The 22,934-nt window shown below is 39.5% G+C and overlaps 1 protein-coding gene across 2 annotated transcripts in view; it reads left to right on the top strand.

The window, feature by feature from the left end:
- unc5ca (unc-5 netrin receptor Ca) overlaps positions 1-22,934 on the top strand; it is a 191,885-nt gene that overhangs the window by 83,023 nt on the left and 85,928 nt on the right. For both annotated transcript variants that reach the window (XM_044195537.1, XM_044195538.1), the window contains exon 2: positions 13,137-13,373. In XM_044195537.1, coding sequence (XP_044051472.1) covers positions 13,137-13,373 — 237 coding nt within the window. The remainder of the gene's footprint in view (positions 1-13,136; positions 13,374-22,934) is intronic.

Raw genomic sequence — 22,934 nt, forward strand, 5'->3', positions numbered from 1 at the left:
GACAACGAATAGGAAAAAATGGCATGGGAGTGTTATAGAAATATAGATTTACCATTTTGAGCTGTAGTTTTGAGTAGGGAGGGCATACACTTTATGATAAAGGAGAGATGGGAGAAACAACTGTGTACTGTGTGTGAGTATGCATGAGAGAAAGAGAGAGAGAGCGTGAAGAAGGCAAGAGAGAGAAGTATGGTCAGTAATGTGTCTGTAATAAGGTCAGAGGCAGAAGTCCATTATGAAACCCCCTTGAGGCTCTATTTATAGTGACCTAAGGAGGGAGGGATAGAGGGAGGGAAGTATATAGAGAGCAAGTCAGATGATGAAAAAAGAGAAGAGTGAGATGAAGAGGTAAAGGAGGGAGGAGAGAGGAAGACTGAGAGAAGGAGGTTGGAGGGGGGGCGTCGAGTGAAAAGATCCCAGAGAGCAAAGCAGGGGGGCAAAGTGTTGGGAAAGAGTGAAGATGGGAAAGCGAGAAATGGGGATAGAAGATGAGAGTGGGAAATGTGGAAAGATGCCAGAGAGAGAGAAGGGGGAAAGGATGGAGGGAGGACTAAGAAGGAAGAGAAATTGAGAGGAAGACAGCAGGGGAGAAGGAGAGTTTGGCTAGGCAAGGGAGAGAAACAGAGTCGTGCAGCTGGAAGGAATGAGGCTGTTAGGGATGGACGGTAGAGAGGAGGGATAAGAAGGCGAGAGAGAGACAGTGAGCCTCCAGATGGAGAAAGGCATGAGCAGTGAAATGGCTGATCCAATTTTATCTTCAGCTCTGAATAAAATAGCCAAAATATGGGAAAATCTTCAAATGAATTAAGCCTATAAGCTGTTCTTTATCATTTGAGTTGAGGCCATCTTTATTATTTTATTGTGTGCTTGCGTGCGTGTGTGTGTGTGTGTGTGTGTGTGTGTGTGTGTGTGTGAATATGCATGTTTGGGTGCATTGTACCAGTTTTTCCTCACCAGATAGATCATCTACAAAACTGGGCTCAGCATGGTGTTTTAATTCTTTTCTGAAAGAAACAGGAGGAGCAATGGGAAGCAATACGGATGAGGAGATATGTGATAGGGGAAAGGAAGGATGGAAAACATGGAAACAAAGACGTATCAGAATAACAGAAGAAGAATAAAATGATGAAAAGAGGAAGAGAAGACCTAGTCTGGCACAAAGTGGCTGGGTGGATAGAGGTCGATTTGAAATGTGCCTCTGGGGAAGTGACCAAAGAGAGAAGAGTGGCTAAATCTATGTCTAAGCAAAAAGACAAGAAAAAGAGAAAGGTGCACGGAAAGCGTATATATAAACAGGTTTTCAGGAAAGACATCACAGACCAACATGAAAAAGAGCGGAGAGACATTTTGGGCAGATAGAAAAAAAGTAATCATAAAGAGAGATGCTGACAGGTGGAAAATATGCAGACACACACATTGAACACAGAGAGAGACAGATGGATCGTGAGATGTGGATCATACAGCACAGACATACACACAACCAGCCAGCCATACTATCAGTTGTCAGCCACCCAGTAAAACATTATCCTATCTCCCTGAAAATAGAAGTCCTTCCCCGACCAATGTTTTGATATTCTAATGCACTGCCCTGCGCTGGCTGCTTTGTATTAATAGCGATGCTGAGCTGTGATAGTAGAACATGAATGAAAGTGAAGCCTTGCTTTTCCCTCAGGCCTGGGATAAGGGAGGCAGAATCCATCTGGAAGATAACATTACACAGCAACTCGCACAAGTTTGTACCCCCACAAGCTTACATAAGACTATGCATATGAATGAGGTATTCCATCTGCATGTGGATATGTGTGTTGTGCATATATTTGTGTGTGTAATACAAAGTGAGACTTGTGCATTACAGAGCTGATAACTGTTCTTCATGATTGTTGAAATGACTGTAATTATTTTTCTGACTGTTCATGGGGTTGCCTGTTTTCTCCTTATCTGTTTTTCTCCTGCCTGAATGCATTTCTTCTTTATTATGGTGTTACTGCAAAATTTCAGACAGACTCTGTGATTAAACAGATTTGCAAATTACACTTGATGATTTGTAAACTACAATCCTTTATGTTTGAGTTCAGTGTAGTCTGTTTTTTCCCTAGCATGACTGAAGAGAGATAGAGAAGAGGATCTGAGTGATGGGAGAGAAGAGACTTGCCCTAAATGGTCTGCCATTACTGGTTCTCACACAAGTGACCTAGTTCAGGAGGAGGAGGTGGAATTAAAACCCACAGCATAGCTGAGGACTGAAACAGATTGGTTCTCATCTGGCCTCACCATGATCACAGTGGCTGATAGTGTGACATTTAGGGTTCCACCCACTCGCCGAGTCATATGAAAGACATATACGAAAATCTGTAACCAAAGCCTCATTGCTTGGTGCTCAGCCTTGAAAGAGAGGAATCGGATATTGAACCCTTCTGTGGACCATCCTGTGCTGTCCGGTGAGGTGTATCAGTACGCCTAAGCTGACTCGCACCACAGAAACTGGAGATAAGCGATGGCTTAAGAGCTATTTCAGGACAAACGAAGCAACTTGCTCCCCAGTTCTTCATTTGGAGCAGTATACTGTATACCGTTCCCCTGTCTCTGTCTTTCTCTCCTTCTGAGCATAGGAAGCTGCTTTCCAAAAATCTTCTAGAGTGAAGAAGAAATAGCTGAAAATATTACACACAGAAAGATGCTTGAAGCAAGGAAACATGCTTAAGGGGAGAGAGTAGACAAAGAAAAAAATGGGAGTGCGGAAGAGGAAAGACAATGATAGAGGAAGAGAGTGAAGCTGTACATTAATGCAGGAACCAACAACAGATGCAGCAGTTGGCATTCAGGACAACCACAGATAGACATACAATCCTGAGAAGTAGCTGTGTGTGTTTGTGTGTACATGTAATGTTTGGCTGAGACAGCCATGAAAAATAGCAACTGAGTGCTCTCATACTGCCTACCTGCAAACACCCACTCATCAGCTGCTCCTGTTCTGTATGTGTCCTTGCTTAAAATGTGACTGTGCCCAATTGTATATATTTGTGATGTATGGCCAACTGTGAATGTGCTAATAAGTTTCTCAGTCTGACTCTCAACCAAGCAGCATCTGAGATGGTGTTTATGCCTCAAGTCAAGTGCAATAAAGACATGTTTTTTCTTTATGATAAATCTTTTTATTCCGTCCCCCCTTTTATCCTTTTGATAACTCATTTCATTTGGAGCTTTTTGATCTCATAATATACAATTTTAGTGAGATTCCATCTGTTTGGTTAAGTTGGCTTTTAAAGCAAAATCTCTTCTGTTGTTTTTTTTCTGTTCATTGGAGTGTTGCAGAAACTCAGCCTTGTTGATGGGTTTGCCTGTTATCTGAATTTTCTGACAAATCATTAGTATGCTTAATTTGATTTGTAGCAAAGACTGCTGAAAAAAAGTTGTTTTAGGGAAAGTCTGTGTATCATCAAAGTCAGTAGTTTTCATCCCCTGAGGCCTATGAATGTCTGTAAAAATTGCATGATAATCCATCCAGTAGTTGTTGAGATATTTCAGTCTGGACCAAAGTAGTACTAGCTAGCACAGCTAAAAACTTAAATAAAGCATACTAAATAAATAGTAACTGAATTTCAATTTTCAGATTGAAGCATGTTGTTAGACCTACGTATAAGCCAGAACATAACTATTGACCAAAAAGAGGTAATTAATTATAACAGGAATTACTTGTGGAAATACACATACAGACTGTAGCTATTGACTGAAGCTATAATAGACTGATACAAACCTCTGTATAGCCTCCAGAATGCTCCTATAGAACATGAAATACTCACCTACTGTATATTCACGCATATTCAGATGTACAAAATACACTAACATGCAACTATTGAGGCAATAAGATACATAGCACACAAATGCATAAATATATACCATTGTATAGACTCAAAGTATGCCTGTTTAAAAATACATGTGCATTGACAGCCCTTCTTCACACACACACACACACACACACACACACACACACACACACACACACACACACACACTAATATGCACTTTGGCTGTGCTCTGACCTGATAACTAGAGGCAATGCAGCTTTCAGAATTATAATTTGGGAATAAATAAAATATGCATGTCACAGACACCGCTTCTGTTTGTTTGTGTGTGTGTGCGTATGGGAGCTTTATATTCATATACTGTAAGTGGCTGCAGCTGAATGTGTGTGCCTGTTGGTGTGTGTGGCTCTAATGTAATTATTCAGATGGTGAATTAACTGGGCTTTACCCTACGATGTCAAAGTATGAATATGTTTTAACAAGCAGTGATGCCTCTCTAACACATACAAAATGGAGAATATCAAAAAGTTATCATAAAAATCAAATAAAAATCTGACTTGAGGAGAAACAAGGACATAAGGAAAGAGTATATTACATGTTTTTTCACAAAAGGTTTAGCTATTTCTTTCTTGCTCTTTCTGTTTCTTAATAGTTTTTTCTTTAATCATTTTCCCTATTTCATATATATGCAATCCTCACTCTCAGCAGGGAGTCTATGTAGTATGAGGAATTCCTTATTCTGCATAGACTCAGTAGATGATGTCTTAACCACTAGACCACCAGGATATACCCCAAATCTATTCTTTTTACATTCTACAAATAGTGTCTCTCTTTGCTTCTTTCTTAACTGTGGCCAGCTGTGGCCTGACAGTCACCCCTCGGCAGGAAGGGTCGTAAATCTAGTTCCAGGCTTTAGTCGGGGCCTTATATGTCACACACAATGAAAGTCAGAGGATGCCAACCAGCTGTCACTGTCTGCTCCCATATTGAGAGCTTTCAAGTACTTTCTGCTATTATGAAATGCCTAGTGTAGCCCTGAAAGCCTGGTGGATATATAATTGGCTATGACAAAGAGTGTGCTGTGCATGCTATATTATATCTTGCCGAGGTTATTTCTGTCATGGTTAGCTACCAAGTCTTTGAGGAACTACTCTGCCATATAAAACAATGCAGATGTTCATTTGGATTGGATTCAATCTAAAAACCCAACAAATTTATAGCCAAATCTTAGAAGCAAATTTGAGAAATAATGCACAATAAAGCAGTTCAAAACAACTACAAGGTCAGAAATTACCTTAGAATCAATACCTTTAAACAAAACCTGTCCATGATAATCTTCATCAAGAAATGATTTAGTGTACGGCTGTTGTACATTTTTGCATTAAACTGTATGTTTGGCTATTTTTGTATATTTAGTTTTTTCTGAAGTTTATACTCAAATTCAGTGATCCCTTTGGACAAAGGTAATGGAGTGATTAAGTTCTCTCACACATGTCTACTCGTGTCTTGAATAATGTGGCTTTTATCAAAGTGCTGACTGAGGATAAGACCCTGATTAAGTTTCGATTGGATGCCGATGATGTGTGGTCGCCTGGTGTTTTGTTTCAAAAGGGAAGTAGTGTATAATTACCTGGCATAGTTTGTCAAGTAGTTCAACTGCCTTAACCCACCCTTGATCTCTTCTTTATAAACAGATTTGACTTTGTGGAATGCCCACACCTGTATACTGGCAGTGTATATTTGATCGTGTCTTTTGTGAACCAGCATAACATTGGTCCTTGCTCTGGATAAGGAAGAGAGAAAAAACTGAGATAGATGAAAGAAAGGAGAAAAAAATAAAGATGGGAAGATTAAAAGCGTGTGACTACTGGAACTGATAGTTTTTTTTTTGTTTTGTGTGCATACGTAAACAGTTCCTGAATGCCTTGACATAACAGACTGTGAATGGAATTTGTTCCAAAGACTGATCTGATTTGTTCTTTTGTGCTCGTAACACAGAAGAAAACCTCGAGTAAAAGAGGCTTTGAAAAAATACAATGGCATATACTGCTGAAAGAATTACCATTAAAGAGAAAAAAAACTTTATTATTCAAATGGACTGAAAAGGCTCATCCCAATAACTGTTCTTTCCAAAAAGACGTTCCTAGAGGTACAGCAGCATACAACATACTGCTAACAATAATATTCTAAATGCCTTTTATAAATAGAAAAGGTCTAACTTTCTGCTCAATGACCATGCATAACAGGTATATAGTGAGGCAAAACTGGGTAAACAAAACCTTACCCACATGTATATAGCTATTGTTTCAAAGCATGAATAATTGAATAGTGGAAGAGTATACACTTAAGAAAGTTGAGCACTGAATCCCCAATGGAGTGTTAGAAAAAATGTTTCAAAAGAGAGAATTATAAAATGAATTTATTTTCTTAAAGCAATAATGTCAGCAAATTATGAAAGAGATGGAGAGGAAGAGAGAGAGACAGAAGAAAGCAGGCAGTTCATAGTATTCATGGAGTGAGAGAAACACTAAAGTGTTGCTCTATAGGCGAATAGCTGATAGGATTATTCCATTTCTATCACTGTGTGTGTGTGTTGTGCGTTTGCTAGTGTGTGCTCCTAGTACAGTTGTATGCAAAAGTTTAGGAACCCCTGACAATTTCCATGATTTTCATTTATAAATATTTGGGTGTTTGGATCAGCAATTTCATTTTGATCTATCAAATAACTGAAGGACACAGTAATATTTCAGTAGTGAAATGAGATTTATTGGATTAACAGAAAATGTGCAATATGCATTAAAACGAAATTAAACAGGTGCATAAATTTGGGCACCCTTGTCATTTTGTTGATTTGAATACCTGTAACTACTTAGCACTGATTAATTGGAACACACAATTGGTTTGGTGAGCTCATTAAGCCTTGAACTTCATAGACAGGTGCATCCAATCATGAGAAAAGGTATTTAAGGTGGCCAATTGAAAGTTGTTGTTCTCTTTGACTCTCCTCTGAAGAGTGGCAACATGGGGGCCTCAAAACAACTCTCAAATGACCTGAAAAAAAAGATTGTTCTACATTATGGTTTAGGGGAGACTACAAAAGTTATCGCAGAAATATAAGCTGTCAGTGTCCACTGTGAGGAACATAGTGAGGAAATGGAGGACCACAGGCACAGTTCTTGTTAAGGCCAGAAGTGGCAGGCCACATAAAATATTGGAGAGGCAAAGGCGAAGGATGGTGAGAACGGTCAAAAACAGCCCACAGACCACCTCCAAAGACCTACAACATCAACTTGCTGCAGATGGTGTCACTGTGCATCGTTCAACAATTCAGCGCACTTTGCACAAGGAGAAGCTGTATGGGAGAGTAATGCGAAAGAAGCCTTTTCTGCACACACGCCACAAACGGAGTCGCTTGAGGTATGCAAACACACATTTGGACAAGCCAGCTTCATTTTGGAATAAGGTGCTGTGGACTGATGAAACAAAGATTGAGTTATTTGGTCATAAAAAGGGGCGTTATGCATGGTGGCAAAAGAACACAACGTTCCAAGAAAAACACTTGCTACCCACAGTAAAATTTGGTGGAGGTTCCATCATGCTGTGGGGTTGTGTGGCCAGTGCCGGTACTGGAAATCTGGTTAAAGTTGAGGGTCGCATGGATTCCACTCAATATCAGCAGATTCTTGAGAATAATGTTGAGGAATCAGTCACAAAGTTGAAGTTACGCCGGGGCTGGATATTTCAACAAGACAACGACCCAAAACACTGCTCAAAATCTACTCTGGCCTTTATGCAGAGGAACAAGTACAATGTTCTGGAATGGCCATCCCAGTCCCCAGACCTGAATATCATTGAACATCTGTGGGGTGATTTGAAGCGGGCTGTCCATGCTCGGCAACCATCAAACCTAACTGAACTGGAGATGTTTTGTAAGGAGGAATGGTCCAAAATACATTCATCCAGAATCCAGACACTCATTACAGGCTATAGGAAGCGTCTAGAGGCTGTTATTTCTGCTAAAGGAGGCTCTACTAAATATTGATGTGATTTTTCTGTTGGGGTGCCCAAATTTATGCACCTGTCTAATTTCGTTTTGATGCATATTGCACATTTTCTGTTAATCCAATAAATCTCATTTCACTACTGAAATATTACTGTGTCCTTCAGTTATTTGATAGATCAAAATGAAATTGCTGATCCAAACACCCAAATATTTATAAATGAAAATCATGGAAATTGTCAGGGGTTCCTAAACTTTTGCATACAACTGTATGTGTGTTGCATGTTTATGTGTCTATTTAAATGTGTGTGTGCATGGATGAGCGATGAAGACATGCTTTTGTGGGGTTGCTTGCATGCTTATGTGCCTTCTGTTTGCATGTTTTCCTGTGCCTGCATATTTATGTGTGTGATGTGTTTTCCTGTGTGTGTCTGTGTGTGTTTGGGAAATGGGCAGCATCATATATCTAATTCCAGAGAAATAATACACTAGCTCCCTGCTGTCCCATCATATCTCACTCTCTCTTTTTCCACCTCTCCCTAAATGGCCCTAAACTCCCTAAACCTTTTCAAGATTCTAATAGGTCTATTCAGTTGAATGTGTTTATAATAAAGAGTGAAGGGGTGTGGGTGGGTGTGTGAATGTTTCATGTTCTTATATCCTGGTGGGGACATTAACATGAATGCACACTAACCCATGGGGACCACATGGGTAGAGACTGCTTTTTAAGGGTTAAGATTTGGTTTTAGGGTACAGGTTACAATTAGGTTAAGGTAAGGTTAAGGTTAGGCATTTAGTTGTGATGGTTAAGGTTAGGGTATGGGGCTAGGGAAAGCATTATGTCAATTACTGTCCCCCACAGGGATAGTGAAACAAACATGTATGTGTGTGTCTGTGTGTGTTTTGGGGGATGATTGTGGGCAGTCATTCTGTGGGCAGGAGCTCTGGGTAATATGAGCACCAATAATGGGTATTTGTATTTTCCTGTTCGTGAAGCAATGTGTGTGTGTGTGTGTGTGTGTGTTTGCGAGACGGAAAGGGAGATTCAGAGAGGAAGAGAGATAGTAATAAAAAGGTGAAATATGTGATCCCATGTGTTTTTTCTTTTTGTTTTAATGTACACAAAAGTGTTTGCACCTTTGTGTGCATTTATTTTCATGGGTCTATATGTGGGACTTGTTTAATTTGGCAGTGTCTGAGATAGATAGGGATCGTTCAAGCTTTGTTTTCTTAGTTGTTCGGGTGTGTGTGATCTTGATAGTGGTTGCAGGAGAGGATTAAGGGTGAAGGTACTGGTTTTAAAAGTGTGCTTTTGTATGTCTATTTACGATGTGTGTGTGTGTGTGTAAGTGCCTGTCTCTGTTTATGCAGCTGCTGCTGATTCTAACTAGCTGATAAGACGTTAAGAAGTATGATCTCATGATTTCCACGGCTACTGCACCGATACACATCATAGACCACTTACCAAAAACACAAGACCCTAACACACATACACACACTCCCACAGCAGACATACAAACCCACATTCTTACCCATGAGGCATTTTGACCCTATATGGCTGCGTTTGGCTTGCCTTAGGACGCAGACACGGCTGCATACCTTTGAAATCCTCAGACTCTTGAAAATACTTGTTGTTTCAAAAGAGGTTAGAGTGTTAGGTATTAGCTCTTAGGTATCAGCTCTTAAATGGGCTCAAGGTCATAGGTTTTTATTTCAAAATTGGTAGGGACGTATTTTGTCGGATGATCAATATTCACAGTTGTGACTATCAAGTATCCCCCACATCTCACTCTTTCACTTTCCATCAAAGTAGTACAGAAAACACACAAATCTGGCAACTCTGCAAAGACCTAACCGGTAACACTATTAGGAGTTAAAATAACAAAATTGTTTAAAAGAGATTAAAAAAAATATTGGTAGAGACAATTCAGCAACACCTTGACATTGGTAGGGACAAGTTCCTACTGTCCATAACCAAATCTCCACCTATGAGGCCTATTCTTCTTCTGCTGTTATTTTTACAGTAGATGTCACTTCAGACCATGTTCACTAATGTTATTAATAGAATCCCATTTCATTATATTTTTCCTCCCTCAATCTACCTCTCTCATTTCTTTCCCTCTGTCATTTATCCATCAATCTCTGTATCCATATGATAGATCAGATCACATTGCCTGTGACACTTGAACATGATTGGCCACTTCTGATGACATCATTCTTAGCAGATTTACTGAGCTTTATTGGTTGGGTTTGTAGGTTTTCTTAAGTGGGCAGGCCTACAGGCGCGAGCGATGAAGTAAATGTGGTTTTTGCCCCCAGTACATATTTACTACATACTGTAAATTGAACCTGGACATTGTTCTGCTACATCCATCCATTATTGATGACAGCATTCAGGCGAGACGTTTATGAGCTGGGTTAGGATCAGTAATTCACTCTGTCAGGAGATCAGAAGAGAGCAGTGGGGGTAAAGAGGAGGAGAAACAAGAGAAAAGGGAGAAGGTTTAAGAAGACAGTTGAAGGGGAAAAAATATGGGAAGGAAAAAGTGTGAATTGGGGAGAGGAGAGAGAAGCAAGGATGGCACAGAAGAGAATGAAAATAGTAGGCATTTCTGAGACAAAGCATTTATTCATAGGACATTTTCTCTCCCCTTTTCTCCATTCCACCCACCCTTTTCTCTGGCTATCATGTTTCTTGTGCCAATCAATATTTTATAGCTGTCGCTCCAGAGCAATGACTCCCCCCCCCAGCTCTCTGAATGACAGATGAGGGTGAGAATGGGTGTTGGGGCAAAATGGAAAGTGGGAGGGGTAGGAGGGTGTAAAGCAGAGTGTTGGAGAAACATAAAGTCACAAGAAATAGTCCTTGTGAAAGAGGAGGCAGTGCAGCAAGTGAGAAAGAGTCTGACAGAGAAATGGGTGATTATGACTCTGGATAAATAGTGGGAGAAAATTTCCCACAGATAATGAAATTATGCTGTGAAAATGTCTACCAATTTTCATACTCCCAGAGAACTAATTACAGAACTAAGAACGAAAATGTCAGCCTTGTGACATCAAAGTGGGGACGCTGCCTACTCATTTTCTTCCTATTTGTGTCTTGTTGTTTTACCTAAGCTGCTTCTACCCCACAGCACACTGCTATTCTCCAAGATAAGCACCACTACACACACCGTTAGGGTGGTGGAATGTAAGATTGTGTATGTGTGTGCACAGGCATATAAATGCGCAATTATGTGTTGCTTTTTTGTAGATTGTGTTTGTTTTTGTAGGAGTGTTACGTGTGACTGTAGCCATGACACATTAGAGATGAAAAAAAGAGTTTGAACCTTGCAGCTGTGTCAAAAATGTTCTGTGTTAACATTTTCCCATGAGTCACAGCTCTCCAGGTGAGGCAACCACACACGGAAGCGCACACACACACACAGAAAAGGTCTAGACAGTCTTAATGAAAGTGGATGATGATGGAGTGAAGGGAAATTACAAGTTAGAAGAAAATGTGCATTTGTGTATGTGTGCATGTGTGTCTATTGGAGCGAAAGAAAGAAAGGCCTCTTCCTCTCCCTCCCACCTGCTCTTGTAATCCTCTGTGTTTTGGTGACCTTGGCAACCTGGTGACAAAACATTCTTGGGGTCCCTTTGATTGAGGCCACGGGTGGGCGTGAAGTTTGGACCTACTGAAAAGACAGTGGAGGAGAGAGATCAGGATGGAGGAGGAGGAAGATAAAGTTCTTGGTGCCCTCAGGGTTGGCTGAATGAGCACCCTGTCTGTTATTTCCTCCAGTCTGTGTGTCAGTACCTTTCCTGTTCTATTCATTCTCCACTGTCCTCTATGATTATTTGCCGAAAATATTGTTTAAAAAGTTTAAGTTCCCAATTTGGATTTGATTACAATGGAGGGAGGAGTTTTAATTGAATACCTTTTTGATTTCATGTTTTCAGATTTTTTTTCTATGTTTAGTTTTAAGGCCTGGTCACACCAGGATTTAAAACAGATTCGCTCGTGGGGGCGAAGTAAATTAGTGCAAATTTTTGCATCATTAAATTTCACCCGTAAATTAGCACTGTTGACCAACAGCAACCCATCTTGGCAGCACTGACCTTTGAGGGAACAGAGAGCCGGAGAGTCCAAAATGGAGGAAGCTGTCATAGTACTTATTAGCTGTGTTGCAGCATCCACTTTTATTTAACACTCCTTTGTCAATGGTACAAATGTCTTTTGTAACATTAGTGACCAAGCTAACAGACAGTTAGCAGAGAGTATTCTCTCCCTTCAGTAACTCTTTATTGAATGTACTTGTGTACAGTCCTGAGAACAAAATGCCAGGGGGGACTAATTAGCCCAAAACTGAAAGAAGCGCAAAGTGCTATTGTGACTGACTAGCGGTAAGCTTGCCAGCTACAGTAGTTTACTAACTAGCCCTGTGAGTACTCCTTATGTCACCAATGTCTGGAACTAAACATTACCTAAGACGTTCATTTATTATTCTTATTATTAATTATCTATGTATTAGGTCACAGACTTATAATGTGCTTACTGGGATACTTTTGTGTAAACAGTATGTAGCCCTGTTTATGTTGTTATTATGTTTGTTTATATGTATGTTTCTGTGTCTATCCCACTTGTGTTCTCAGTAAGTGGTCTGTGATGTGTATCTTTTGGGATTTTATGCACGTAGACTCTTGGTACAGGTTTAAACTCACACACAAGGCGAAGTAGTTGTGCTGTAAAATGTCGGTGGGTATACATATCAGAATGTTCGTTTGTTGGTGATTGATGTATCTGAATCCCACGGGGGAAGGGTCATGTCAATGACATCCACGTCCGCACAATAAGTTGTCGAGATTTGGGATGTGTGTGCGTTGGCTCCTCTGTGAGCCTCTGCGACCTATGGTTACACACAACACCCTTCTCTGTGTAGGTTTGCAGAGACGTTTGTGCTTTTAAAATTTTTTATAAATGACTCTGATAGCCAGAAGGCTTCCACAAATGGACACGACAATCAGGTGCTGATTAAAGGTGCATTTTATGGCTCAGTGGAAGAGAATTGTACTCTGTACAGGTCACCGGCTTATTAGTGATCAAATGAGAACGACATTGTCTAGTACACACTCCGTTCAGGGGACAATGCTGCTCACTGGTGTGAATCACAGAACGATAATGAACAATTGAAAGAATGCAGTATTTCCTCCCTGAACCAACCTGAACCTGTTAGTCCTCAAAGCGAGTCGATAAAACAAAGACTGATGGAGCTGGAAATCAGTAAAAGAAATTCCACTGAATAGCAGTAACTGTCATAATTTTAACCTTTCTCTTTTCCTCCCCCCCGCAGTGAGAGATGATGATGATTTCCTGAGTCTGAGCGAACTCCCGGAAACTTTCCCCTCCGACCCTCCGGAGCCCTTACCTCACTTCCTGTTTGAACCTGAGGAAGGCTACATTGTCAAGAATAAACCTGTCAATCTCTACTGCAAAGCAACGCCTGCCACACAGATTTACTTCAAGTGCAACAGCGAGTGGGTCCATCAGAAAGACCACACTGTGGAAGAGAGAGTGGACGAAAACTCAGGTGAGTGAAGTCTAGCACATGCACACATACAGTATACACATAAACATATACACAGATCTAACCAGAGATTTACTTGAAGTGCAAGCGAAAGTGGGTGGATCAGATCATACTGTGAAAAAATGGGTGGTAAAGACATTAAATGAAAACTGCCATTCAGAGAGGATATTCAGTACAGGGACTGCCAAACTGTTTTTGTTTAAGGCAGGACATTTTTGACAGAAAGCACTGGTGGTAAAAGAAGCCTGTGAAGAAGCTACACACAGGAGAGCTATTTTTTTAAAGAAACACTTAAATTCAGAGGGTGGGAATTAATGCACGGCTGATGCTGGCACTTTGCATCCAAGAAACATCCAATACAGATACATGCAACAAAAGAAGTAATAATCAAATAGATGGAGTGCGTGAACTATATACATGCATTTAATACATATTTTATTTCTACAACAGATGTTAATTCCCAGACTGTTTGTACTATATGTGACCTGGTGAGCAGACAATTTAAAAGGTATTTTAACATATCTAAGGTGCACAGGTGTATATAAAAAAATGTTGGACCTCTTTGCCTGCATATTTCTTTTGTGCCTGACACTGATGATAGTTCACTCTCTGTGATATAAAATTGTCACAATCCAGGAAATGTGGCCAACATTTTTCCCAGGTTGTCTCATTGGTGCACTATAAGCAAACAGGTTAAACCTATTATTCAGATGTTTAGTTATTTGTGCAGAAATCTGGATCACATGTCAGATGTGTGTACGCAGCTGCCCCACTACCAATGCTGTACTGCGATGTTCACAGGACAGTTTAATAGGATCCACAGTGATATACTGGACTTAAGCCAAAGTTCCACACTTGTCACTTGACAGCACATGGTATTACTCTGCTGGCTAGGTAATGATGTATCATGCTGTTGCTTTGGCAGGAAGACAAAGACGTACACAACCTGGTTTCTTAGACTTAAGGTTGACATGAGCTCAGCTTATGGGTCTCCACCTGCTTGTTAATGAGCCTGAGTCCCCAGAGCGAGTGATTAAACACAGGCTGAAAACAGTTTGAAAACTCCTGATATATAGTCCCTGCTGAATGAAATACACAGTGGGGTCAACAGTAGCACCACTCAGCATGTTGCTGGTTGAATTATTGTGTTTTTTTTCTTGAGGCAGGTGAGCAAAATACATATTTTATGTGCTCACTCTTTGATATTTGTCAGTGTGTATATTGCATTGCAATTGTGAGGAAGCAGAACTTTTGATTCTGTCTCTACTCAAGTTGACACATCGACTTGCCCACTGAAGATTTCCCCTTGTAATATAAAGCAGACCCTGGAGCCAAACATTGTGCTGTGTATATATGCTTGTGTATGTGTGTGTTCTTTGGTGTCCTGGCTGCTGAGTGGGTTTGCTACAGTGCTAAACCCAAGACGGAGACAGAAGCAACTGAGCAGTACAGTTTGATGTTTCCCCTGATTCAGCTGTCACACATGAATAGTCAAGGAAGAGGAGAATAAATACAACAAAACCTGCAAGAGGTACACATGAGAGAAGAGAAACTACAGGTACAAATATAGAAAAACACACTCAGAGATGCACACAGTGGCAAAGAATAGTTTTAATAGAAGAGAAAAAAATGTTGGAGGGTGGGTTTCATATAACACTACAGTATATCTCATCTCATTTCTAACCCTTGTTCATCGTCTTCAACTCTGCATAACTTGTTTTTGATTTCTTAAACATGTTTCTTTTGAACAGTTTCATCCCATTTTGTTTTTCTTTAGCATGTTCTCTCTTTTCTCTTCGTCTGTTTGTTTTTATTCATCTTCCTCTGTCTCTCAGTTGTGTCATTTTTAAACCTTTTTTTCTGTTCATATTTTTTTTTGAGTCATCTCCTATCTTTGTCCTTTATCTCCTAAACACTTTAGGTGCCCTGATGAGGTTTTTTAGAAAGACAGGAAGGTGACATGTAATCAACTCTATTGTTCATTCATGTGTTGGTCTCTGAGTCTTGCTCTCTACCATAATTTATACAAGTCTTTCTTTTACAGCCTTTTTTGGTTTTCCATAAGTGAAATGTGAGAGATGTTTATGTGCCACACACAGTAGCTTGTTTAATATGAACATAACTCATGCATTTTACCTGGCCATAATCTGAGGTTACCCAGGTTAAACTGACAGACCTACATTATGTGTATCTACAATAAGCATCCATTGTCTTCCTTCCATTCTCTCTTTTTACTTTTCTCCTCCCATCTCTGTATTCATTACTGACATTATGCGCAGCAGTTAGTCATTTATTAGTCTCCCATCAGCTGTTCATTTGCTAACCACTGGATTCCAGACAGTGTGTTATTGAGAGGAAATTCTGTTCAATTAACAACCCATGAATTTAGGCTCTCATGCTGTATGTGATGGACACCATGAGGTCTTTCAAGGATACGGATCACACAGTCAGAAAAATCTGTGTATTTTGAACACAAGTCCAATTTATTCCTGACATTAGTTTTGATGAATGTCTTGCAGCCACATTAACCAATGATATCTCATTTTGTACAAAACTTAAGTTTTAGAATTACATTTTAGAGCTATCTTTTTGAGTGCCCCTGCCTGTTGAAGTAACCATCAGGCCTGGTTAAAACATGGATTTGGTTTTAAATGTTTGGACCGCTTAAGATATGTTTAAATTTATGCTTGATTTATATTGTAAATAACCATTATAATGTCACTAGTAAAAAAACAAACAGACTGATTGGCTGCTTGCTACTTTGTACTGCTCCAGGACACTTAAGCACACCATAATTCATACAGATGTACACATAAAAATATAATGACTAAATAAATAAACTGGGGGCATTATGCAATATCAAGAGCTGTTGAGGTTTGGAGATGTCTGGACCGGAGCATTTTCCAGGAAAATTGCATTGTGTTTTCAATTTTTTAAAAACTTTTTTTATTTACATAGAAGTTGTAATGAACAACTGTATGCTGCAGCATTTGCAATGTGTTTTTCTCTGAGTTAAACTCATGCAGTGCACAAAACAAAGAAATCAAATAGTGATATCCAATGAGACTTCCATCATGCCTTTTTGATCTTATTCTAAGCATTTAGGTCACCTTTGAACAAAAGACAATGGGATTATTAAGAGATTATGAATGCTTGAAATATATTATGCAACATAGTTCTAGCAAATCACATATAAAGCTACTGTAGGTCTGTGCCTCGTGAATGCACAGTGTGTGTGCACTGTTTATCTGTTTATCTGCGTGAAAACCTAAACTCTGTAAGCTGTTTTCTCCTCTTTGTTTCCTGCTGTTTCACAGACACAGCTAGAAGCTATGGCCCCCATACTGCTTTTATTATCTCTGTCTTCTCTCTCCCTTTCTTTTTTTCCCCATTTTCTCTTTCTCTTCCTTTCTCTCTGCTCCATGTTGTTTTGTGCTCCACTATAATTTCCACTGGATGAACTTGGAGAGAGCAGAGGCAGATAAAACCTGAGCTTGAGAAAGCAGGGGAAAGAAGTAGGGGATGATGGAGGGATGCTGATGGAGGGTGCCTTTGAGAGGGCTGGAAAGGCCAGCAGATATCAGGGAGTCGCACTGAGGAGAAAGATGATATGAATCCTGCTGTGCTGTTTTCTTTCTCTTTCTCGCTCACTTCCACTCTCTCTTTCTCCTTGTGTTTCTCATTCTTTTTTGCAGGAAAAGGAAAGTCAGCTTATGTGCTGAAACACAGCATTCATTTGATCCTGGGGATGAAGAGAAAACAAAAGTAAAAATGCGCATACAAAAGTTAGAACATAAATGAAACAAGCCTGAAAGTTGTTTGTGCCAAACAGCTTTTGTGTGATGCCTTGCACAAAAATACATTTATAAGGTTGTTCTTGTTAAACAGAATAATGAAAATACATTTTTTTGTCATATGGTGGAAAAGGAAAGAAAAACAAAATAGACTAGAGTAATGAGTTATTAGATGATGGCAAGGATGAAACACTTTCTATGAGTTCGTAGAAAAGGTTTCAGTCGTAGTCATCTGGACACTTTTCAGAATCAAGACATTTTCGGAAGTCATTCTCAATGAGAATAACTACGACTGAAACCTTTTCTACGATGGAACACTCCTGGACGAATGAGGGACTACACCGTCTTACTTTCTATGAGGCTTATAAAGCATCACATAAGCCTTCATAATGCATCATCATGCATAGATAATGCATCACAATGCCATCATAAAGCATTATGATATCTTCTAACAATAGTCAGAGGGCTTCATAAGTATGACTACAACTGTTTATCAGGTATCACAATGGACCTTTTCATGGCAGACATTTTGACATGTTTTGACAAGCAGGATATGCAAAGATGTAATTAATAACATTAACAATGGCTCCATTTCATTTAGTGTTCCCTGTCTCCTTGTATTGTGCATGCTGTCTCGCTAGAAAGGATTGATGAGACACTTACAGAAACTAGTGATCATGTTATCTGTTCCACCTGTGCCGTTCCTGCTATGACAACTCAAAATGTCTGCAATGAAAAACGTCTTTTCCTTGTCATTTTGAGTCAAAGCTTATAAGATGTAGGACTGTCACTTTAAGAAAAAAGTCTAGTTTGAATGAATACAAAAAACAATCCATGTAGCCCATCGTAAAATACGTTGTCGGTACGTTCACACAAGATTTTGCTCCTAAATAATTTCTTTGAGTGATTACTGTGCCTCATTCCTCACAGAAATTATGTTATTTCTTATATTAAATTATTTTGCAAAGAGTCCAATCAGATTAAACACATGTCCTCTCATTCGTGAAATACTGATTGTTTATATCCTTGTTTATAAAACTGCATGGGGAAATAATGCAAGCAGCAGAGCAGGAGGAGGAGGAGGCGTTGCTTGGCTGCAATGAATGCAATGACATAAATAGACAGTGATGAGTAAATTTAAATTTCTGATTGTGTTGTCAAACTTATAATTGCAGATCTTTTTTTCAAATGACACCACACACAAATAAGGTGTTATGAAGATCTTCTTTTGTGTATAATTTTTTCATGACACCTTAATAAATTACCTGGAATTGAGTCACATGGAGCCTCTTCTGGAGGGCAGATAAGCCAGGTGATGGTCACAGGCAAGGATGGGGGGTGAGGGAGTGGGGAGAAGGATGGCCTAGGGGTTACTGAGGTCAGCCTCCAACTGGAGAGAACAGGCTTGATTCCCTAAGCAGCTCCACTGACTGTCACAATATCCTTTACAAACATAGCTAACTCAACCTGCCGCTAAGGTCTCCATGCTAGCCGGCCCCTCCCTGCGCCTCAGCCAAAGCAGGAAAGGAACATTTAATAAAGTACTTAGAACCAAAACAACTTGGCTTCCTCCAGACAGGCACTTTAATACAGTAGCATTATTAGCAGTGACATTTGCCAAAACACGCTTCCCATATCTCCATCTGAATTAATGACTTAAGGTGAGAACCAGCATAATTTGTCTAGATTGCATATCTTATTGTGAAGGGCATTTCCAGTGTTTGCTTAAGCAACATGCGTACGACCTCGGTATATCTCCATTAGCCTTGAAGTGTGCTAATGACATATTGTGCACTAGGTTACTTACTTTGTCTCCATTAGCCTAAGTGTGAATGGTTATTAGTCTGCTAGCACTGACCTGTGACTTCACATCTACACATGAGCGCACACACACACACACACACACACATGCACACGCACATACTTTATTGGCACGCACAGTATTGGCTTGGGTGATTTGTGACCTCTTTCCCTCCTTTGCTGCCATCTCACTTGTATTGATTTCTTCTCGTCTTTTCCTTCATCTCTACTCCCGTCTCTTCCTCCTAATGTTTCTCTTCTCCTCTCTCTCTTCCTCTCCCTCTTCCTGGCACGATTCCCATTCTCCTCTACCTTCTTTCCTTTAGCTTTCTCACCTTTTTCTGCCTTCTCTCATGTCCCATCTTTTTTGCTCTTTCTTTCTTTCTATCTGTCTCTCCCTCTCTTTAACTGAGATTGTTCGATTTCAATTATTAACAACCATCAAGATTTATAAAAGTGGTCAATTAGCTTCTGTGTTGGTGACTCCTGATATGCATGACAGCTGTGTGTTTGTGTCTGTATCGATTTTGTACATATATACAACTGTGTTTATTGGCTAATTATCTGCGTTTGTGCTGTGTCTGTGCATGGGACAGATAATGTTTTATTTTGTGTTAAATTGTGTGTGTGTATCTGAACATTCATGTTTGTGTGTGTGTGTGTGTGTGTGTGCGTGTGCGTGTTTGTTTGAAGTTGACTTTCTCTCGGGTCCTGGAATGTCTTGGTTCACTGCCTCTTTAGAGCTACTGGAGGACACAAATGTGCACACTCAATGGCGTTCACATGCGCGCGCGCACACACACACACACACACACACACACACAGGAGAGGTATTCAAACATGGACCAGGAGGGACTGCGATGATCAATCAATGTCAGAGTGGGAGCCATTAAGAGAGTATACTCATACACACATGTATAGACACATATATCTACTGTGTGCATTGTGAGTGTTGAATTGGACACAGACCGGTGACTCTGCTCTGTCGATGTCCTGGATGATTTCCCTCTGTAGGCAAAAAACTCAGTCAACCCTTGCTCTCTCCCTTTCCTCACGCCTCTCATCGTGTTGTCATTTTACTCTTTCAATTTTGTTCCCCCTTTCTCTCCATCTTTTACTCTCTTTTCTTATAATATTAATATAATCATTCAGCGAGGGCTTTCAGGTAATGTAACATGCCATGTCCTCAGATCTTGAACACTGGCTGCGAAATAGATTTCTAAACGTATGACTCAGCTGACTCAGCTGTCGAACTCTGTTACTTTGGTTTTGCGTATTTATGACAGCCATTACTGTTACGTTTGATCAATATTGTGCTTGCATACTGTAATCTATTTTACATAATAGCTTACACACTGTGTGTGTTGTCTCAATAGTAGATAGTAGCTACAGATATTCCATGATGATGGACGAGAGTGATAATTTAAAAATCAGTCTAAAATCTCCCATAGGTGTTCAACTGTATTTAGATCATGGGGCAGTTTCACGAAGATAGACTTGGGTTTAGCTCGGATCAACTTCAGGTAGATGTCTAAATCCACTGCACAAAGCTGCCCAGTTCTAAAGTATCTTAAGTAGGACTAATTTGCCATGAATTTGAGGGTAAATAAGACTGACTCATTTACATACAGGAAAGAAAACAATAATATGATGTTAATTCAGTGGTTATGAAACAGTTTCAACAAAAATGGAACATTATGCACAGATGTAGTGTTTGTTGCAGTGCTGATCGTGTTATTGTGTATTGTCTATTCTGACCTCATGGCTTTGTCTTTTGTCAGACTCTCTCCCTCTGTGGCACTGATGAAATAATAATAGCCAGTGTTGACTTTTTCTGTATCCTCTGTCTTTTCCCTAAAGGCCTTTCTGTTTGACCTGTCACTGATCACATTTAAACACCACAAAGCTTTTGAGTGCTTTTTTCCATGTTCCCTTATCTTTTTCATTTTCTAAAACATATAACCTCAAAACCCCTGTCTCTGTTTTCATGTCTGTCCCTGACTTGCTAGTTTTCTTCCATATGTATTTCTCGCTAGCTTTTTCCTTTCCATCTCTGGTTCATTTTAATCAAAGAAATCAAGACTTTACACTTTTGTCTGTGCCATTACTACATGTCTGTTTTCTTCATCTATATATTTCTGTCAAAGCACAGTGGGGGATAGAGAGACATAGAGACAAAATATATGAGAAATAGACCAACAGGCCGGGTGGGTTTAACAGCTAGGGACATAGGGAAATGGCAAGAGACATATTTTGGCTTCTAATTGATGACGTGGCCACTAGAGGATTTTGTTACCATTGCAATGTCCGAGTCTATCTGTGAAAGTTGAATAATTACATGTATTACACATCTTCGTTCTTAAAATCTCAAATAATGAAAGCTTTGAATCAGATGGTTGACATTGAAATTCATTTCCACAATGTCCTATGTAACAACAGAAAGATATGTTTGTAAATGTTTCTAATTAAAAACAAATCCAGTTAATTATAAACAACAAACCCATTAATTTTGTTGTCATTCCGTAGATTAAGTAATTTACTCAGCAGTTGTCTGCTTTTTGTTACACTGGTGTAAATCCATTTTTCTTTAGAAACTTTCCTTATCACTTCTGTGAAAAAGCTGCTTATCATCATTTGTTTCTCCTCCAACATTTCTCCAGAATTGATAACATGAGAAACTCTAGTCTATAAGCTTCTGATGATCACATTAATTTGAGCTCTGACAAATACAGTTATCTAAAGTTAGCCTTTGTAAACAAAAACAAAAAACTTATTCTGAGTGGTGCACAGTGTGTTTAAAGGAAAATTCAGTGTTTTTTGGGTATATTGGGTATAATAACAGTTTACCAAGTAGGTTAATTGTAGAGATTCATGGACGTGGCATTCATGGACGTGGCAACTCTGCTGACAGTGGAGTTATGGCAAGAAACATGAGGTGTTTTCAGGTTTTATCTGAGTCATCAATTATCTTACATTATTTGACTGTGAAGATATTGATGAATGCATAGTTATTATCCAGACCTGTCTGTTGTAAATATCCATTTTCAGAGCCACTTTCTGGTTTCAATTTGCTGCAAAAAAGAGACATGCAGGTTGTCTGAGCCATCTTACTCATCACATTTAGTAAGAGGTACAGTATTTGTGGCATGTATAGTATGACAAACCCACAGAGATAGAACATTATTTATATATCTCTATACCAAATCGTTGTTTGTGCATGTTTACTCCCTGTTCCCATTTGTAAAATATAAAGTCCAGACCTGACAAAGCGTTTTCACCCACTCTTGTACTTTTACTCACCAGCTGACAAGTAAACTTTGTTATAAGAATTGACAAACCAGGACTAAGAGAAATATTTAGGGGTTGTGCACAGTTTTGTGATTGATAGAAATGTTTGTGACAGTATCCACTTGTCTTGATACTTTGTCTTCCATTTTTCGTCTACTTCTTTCCCCTCACCTCCCCCAGCTGACAGCAGTGGTTTTGTTGATGTGAAGTACTGTCATGCTACAGAGACCTAAAATTCCATGCTTGTCTTCTCATAACAGAATGATGTGAATGCTCTAAGCACTGTATCTAAACAAAATAAGACACTGAGTGATCTGGGACTTGTTAAGCCTCAGGTAATTCAGTCGCTTTCTGCCCAGCAACACTAGCTTTGTGAGCTTTGCATTAGCAAACAATGGAAACAACTGGGGCTTTACCGTTTCAAAAGCGCAACTCCAGATCCAGTTACATCTATCTTTATCTTCTCTTTCTGTTCCCACTTTTATTTTATTTATTTATTTTTGTTACATGTTTTCTGTGTTTACATGACACTGAAGGAAAACAAGGGAATCTGTGTGATCTGTTGCAGACTTGTGGTGTCAACAGTTTGGCATACTTATATTTCTGTTGTGAATTTTCACACTTACTTTTAGTTCCCAGCTGACATGAAAACACACAGATGACACTGTAGGATGAAACATTA

The sequence above is a fragment of the Siniperca chuatsi genome, linkage group LG5, assembly GCF_020085105.1.
Source record: "Siniperca chuatsi isolate FFG_IHB_CAS linkage group LG5, ASM2008510v1, whole genome shotgun sequence".
NCBI lineage: Eukaryota > Metazoa > Chordata > Actinopteri > Centrarchiformes > Sinipercidae > Siniperca > Siniperca chuatsi.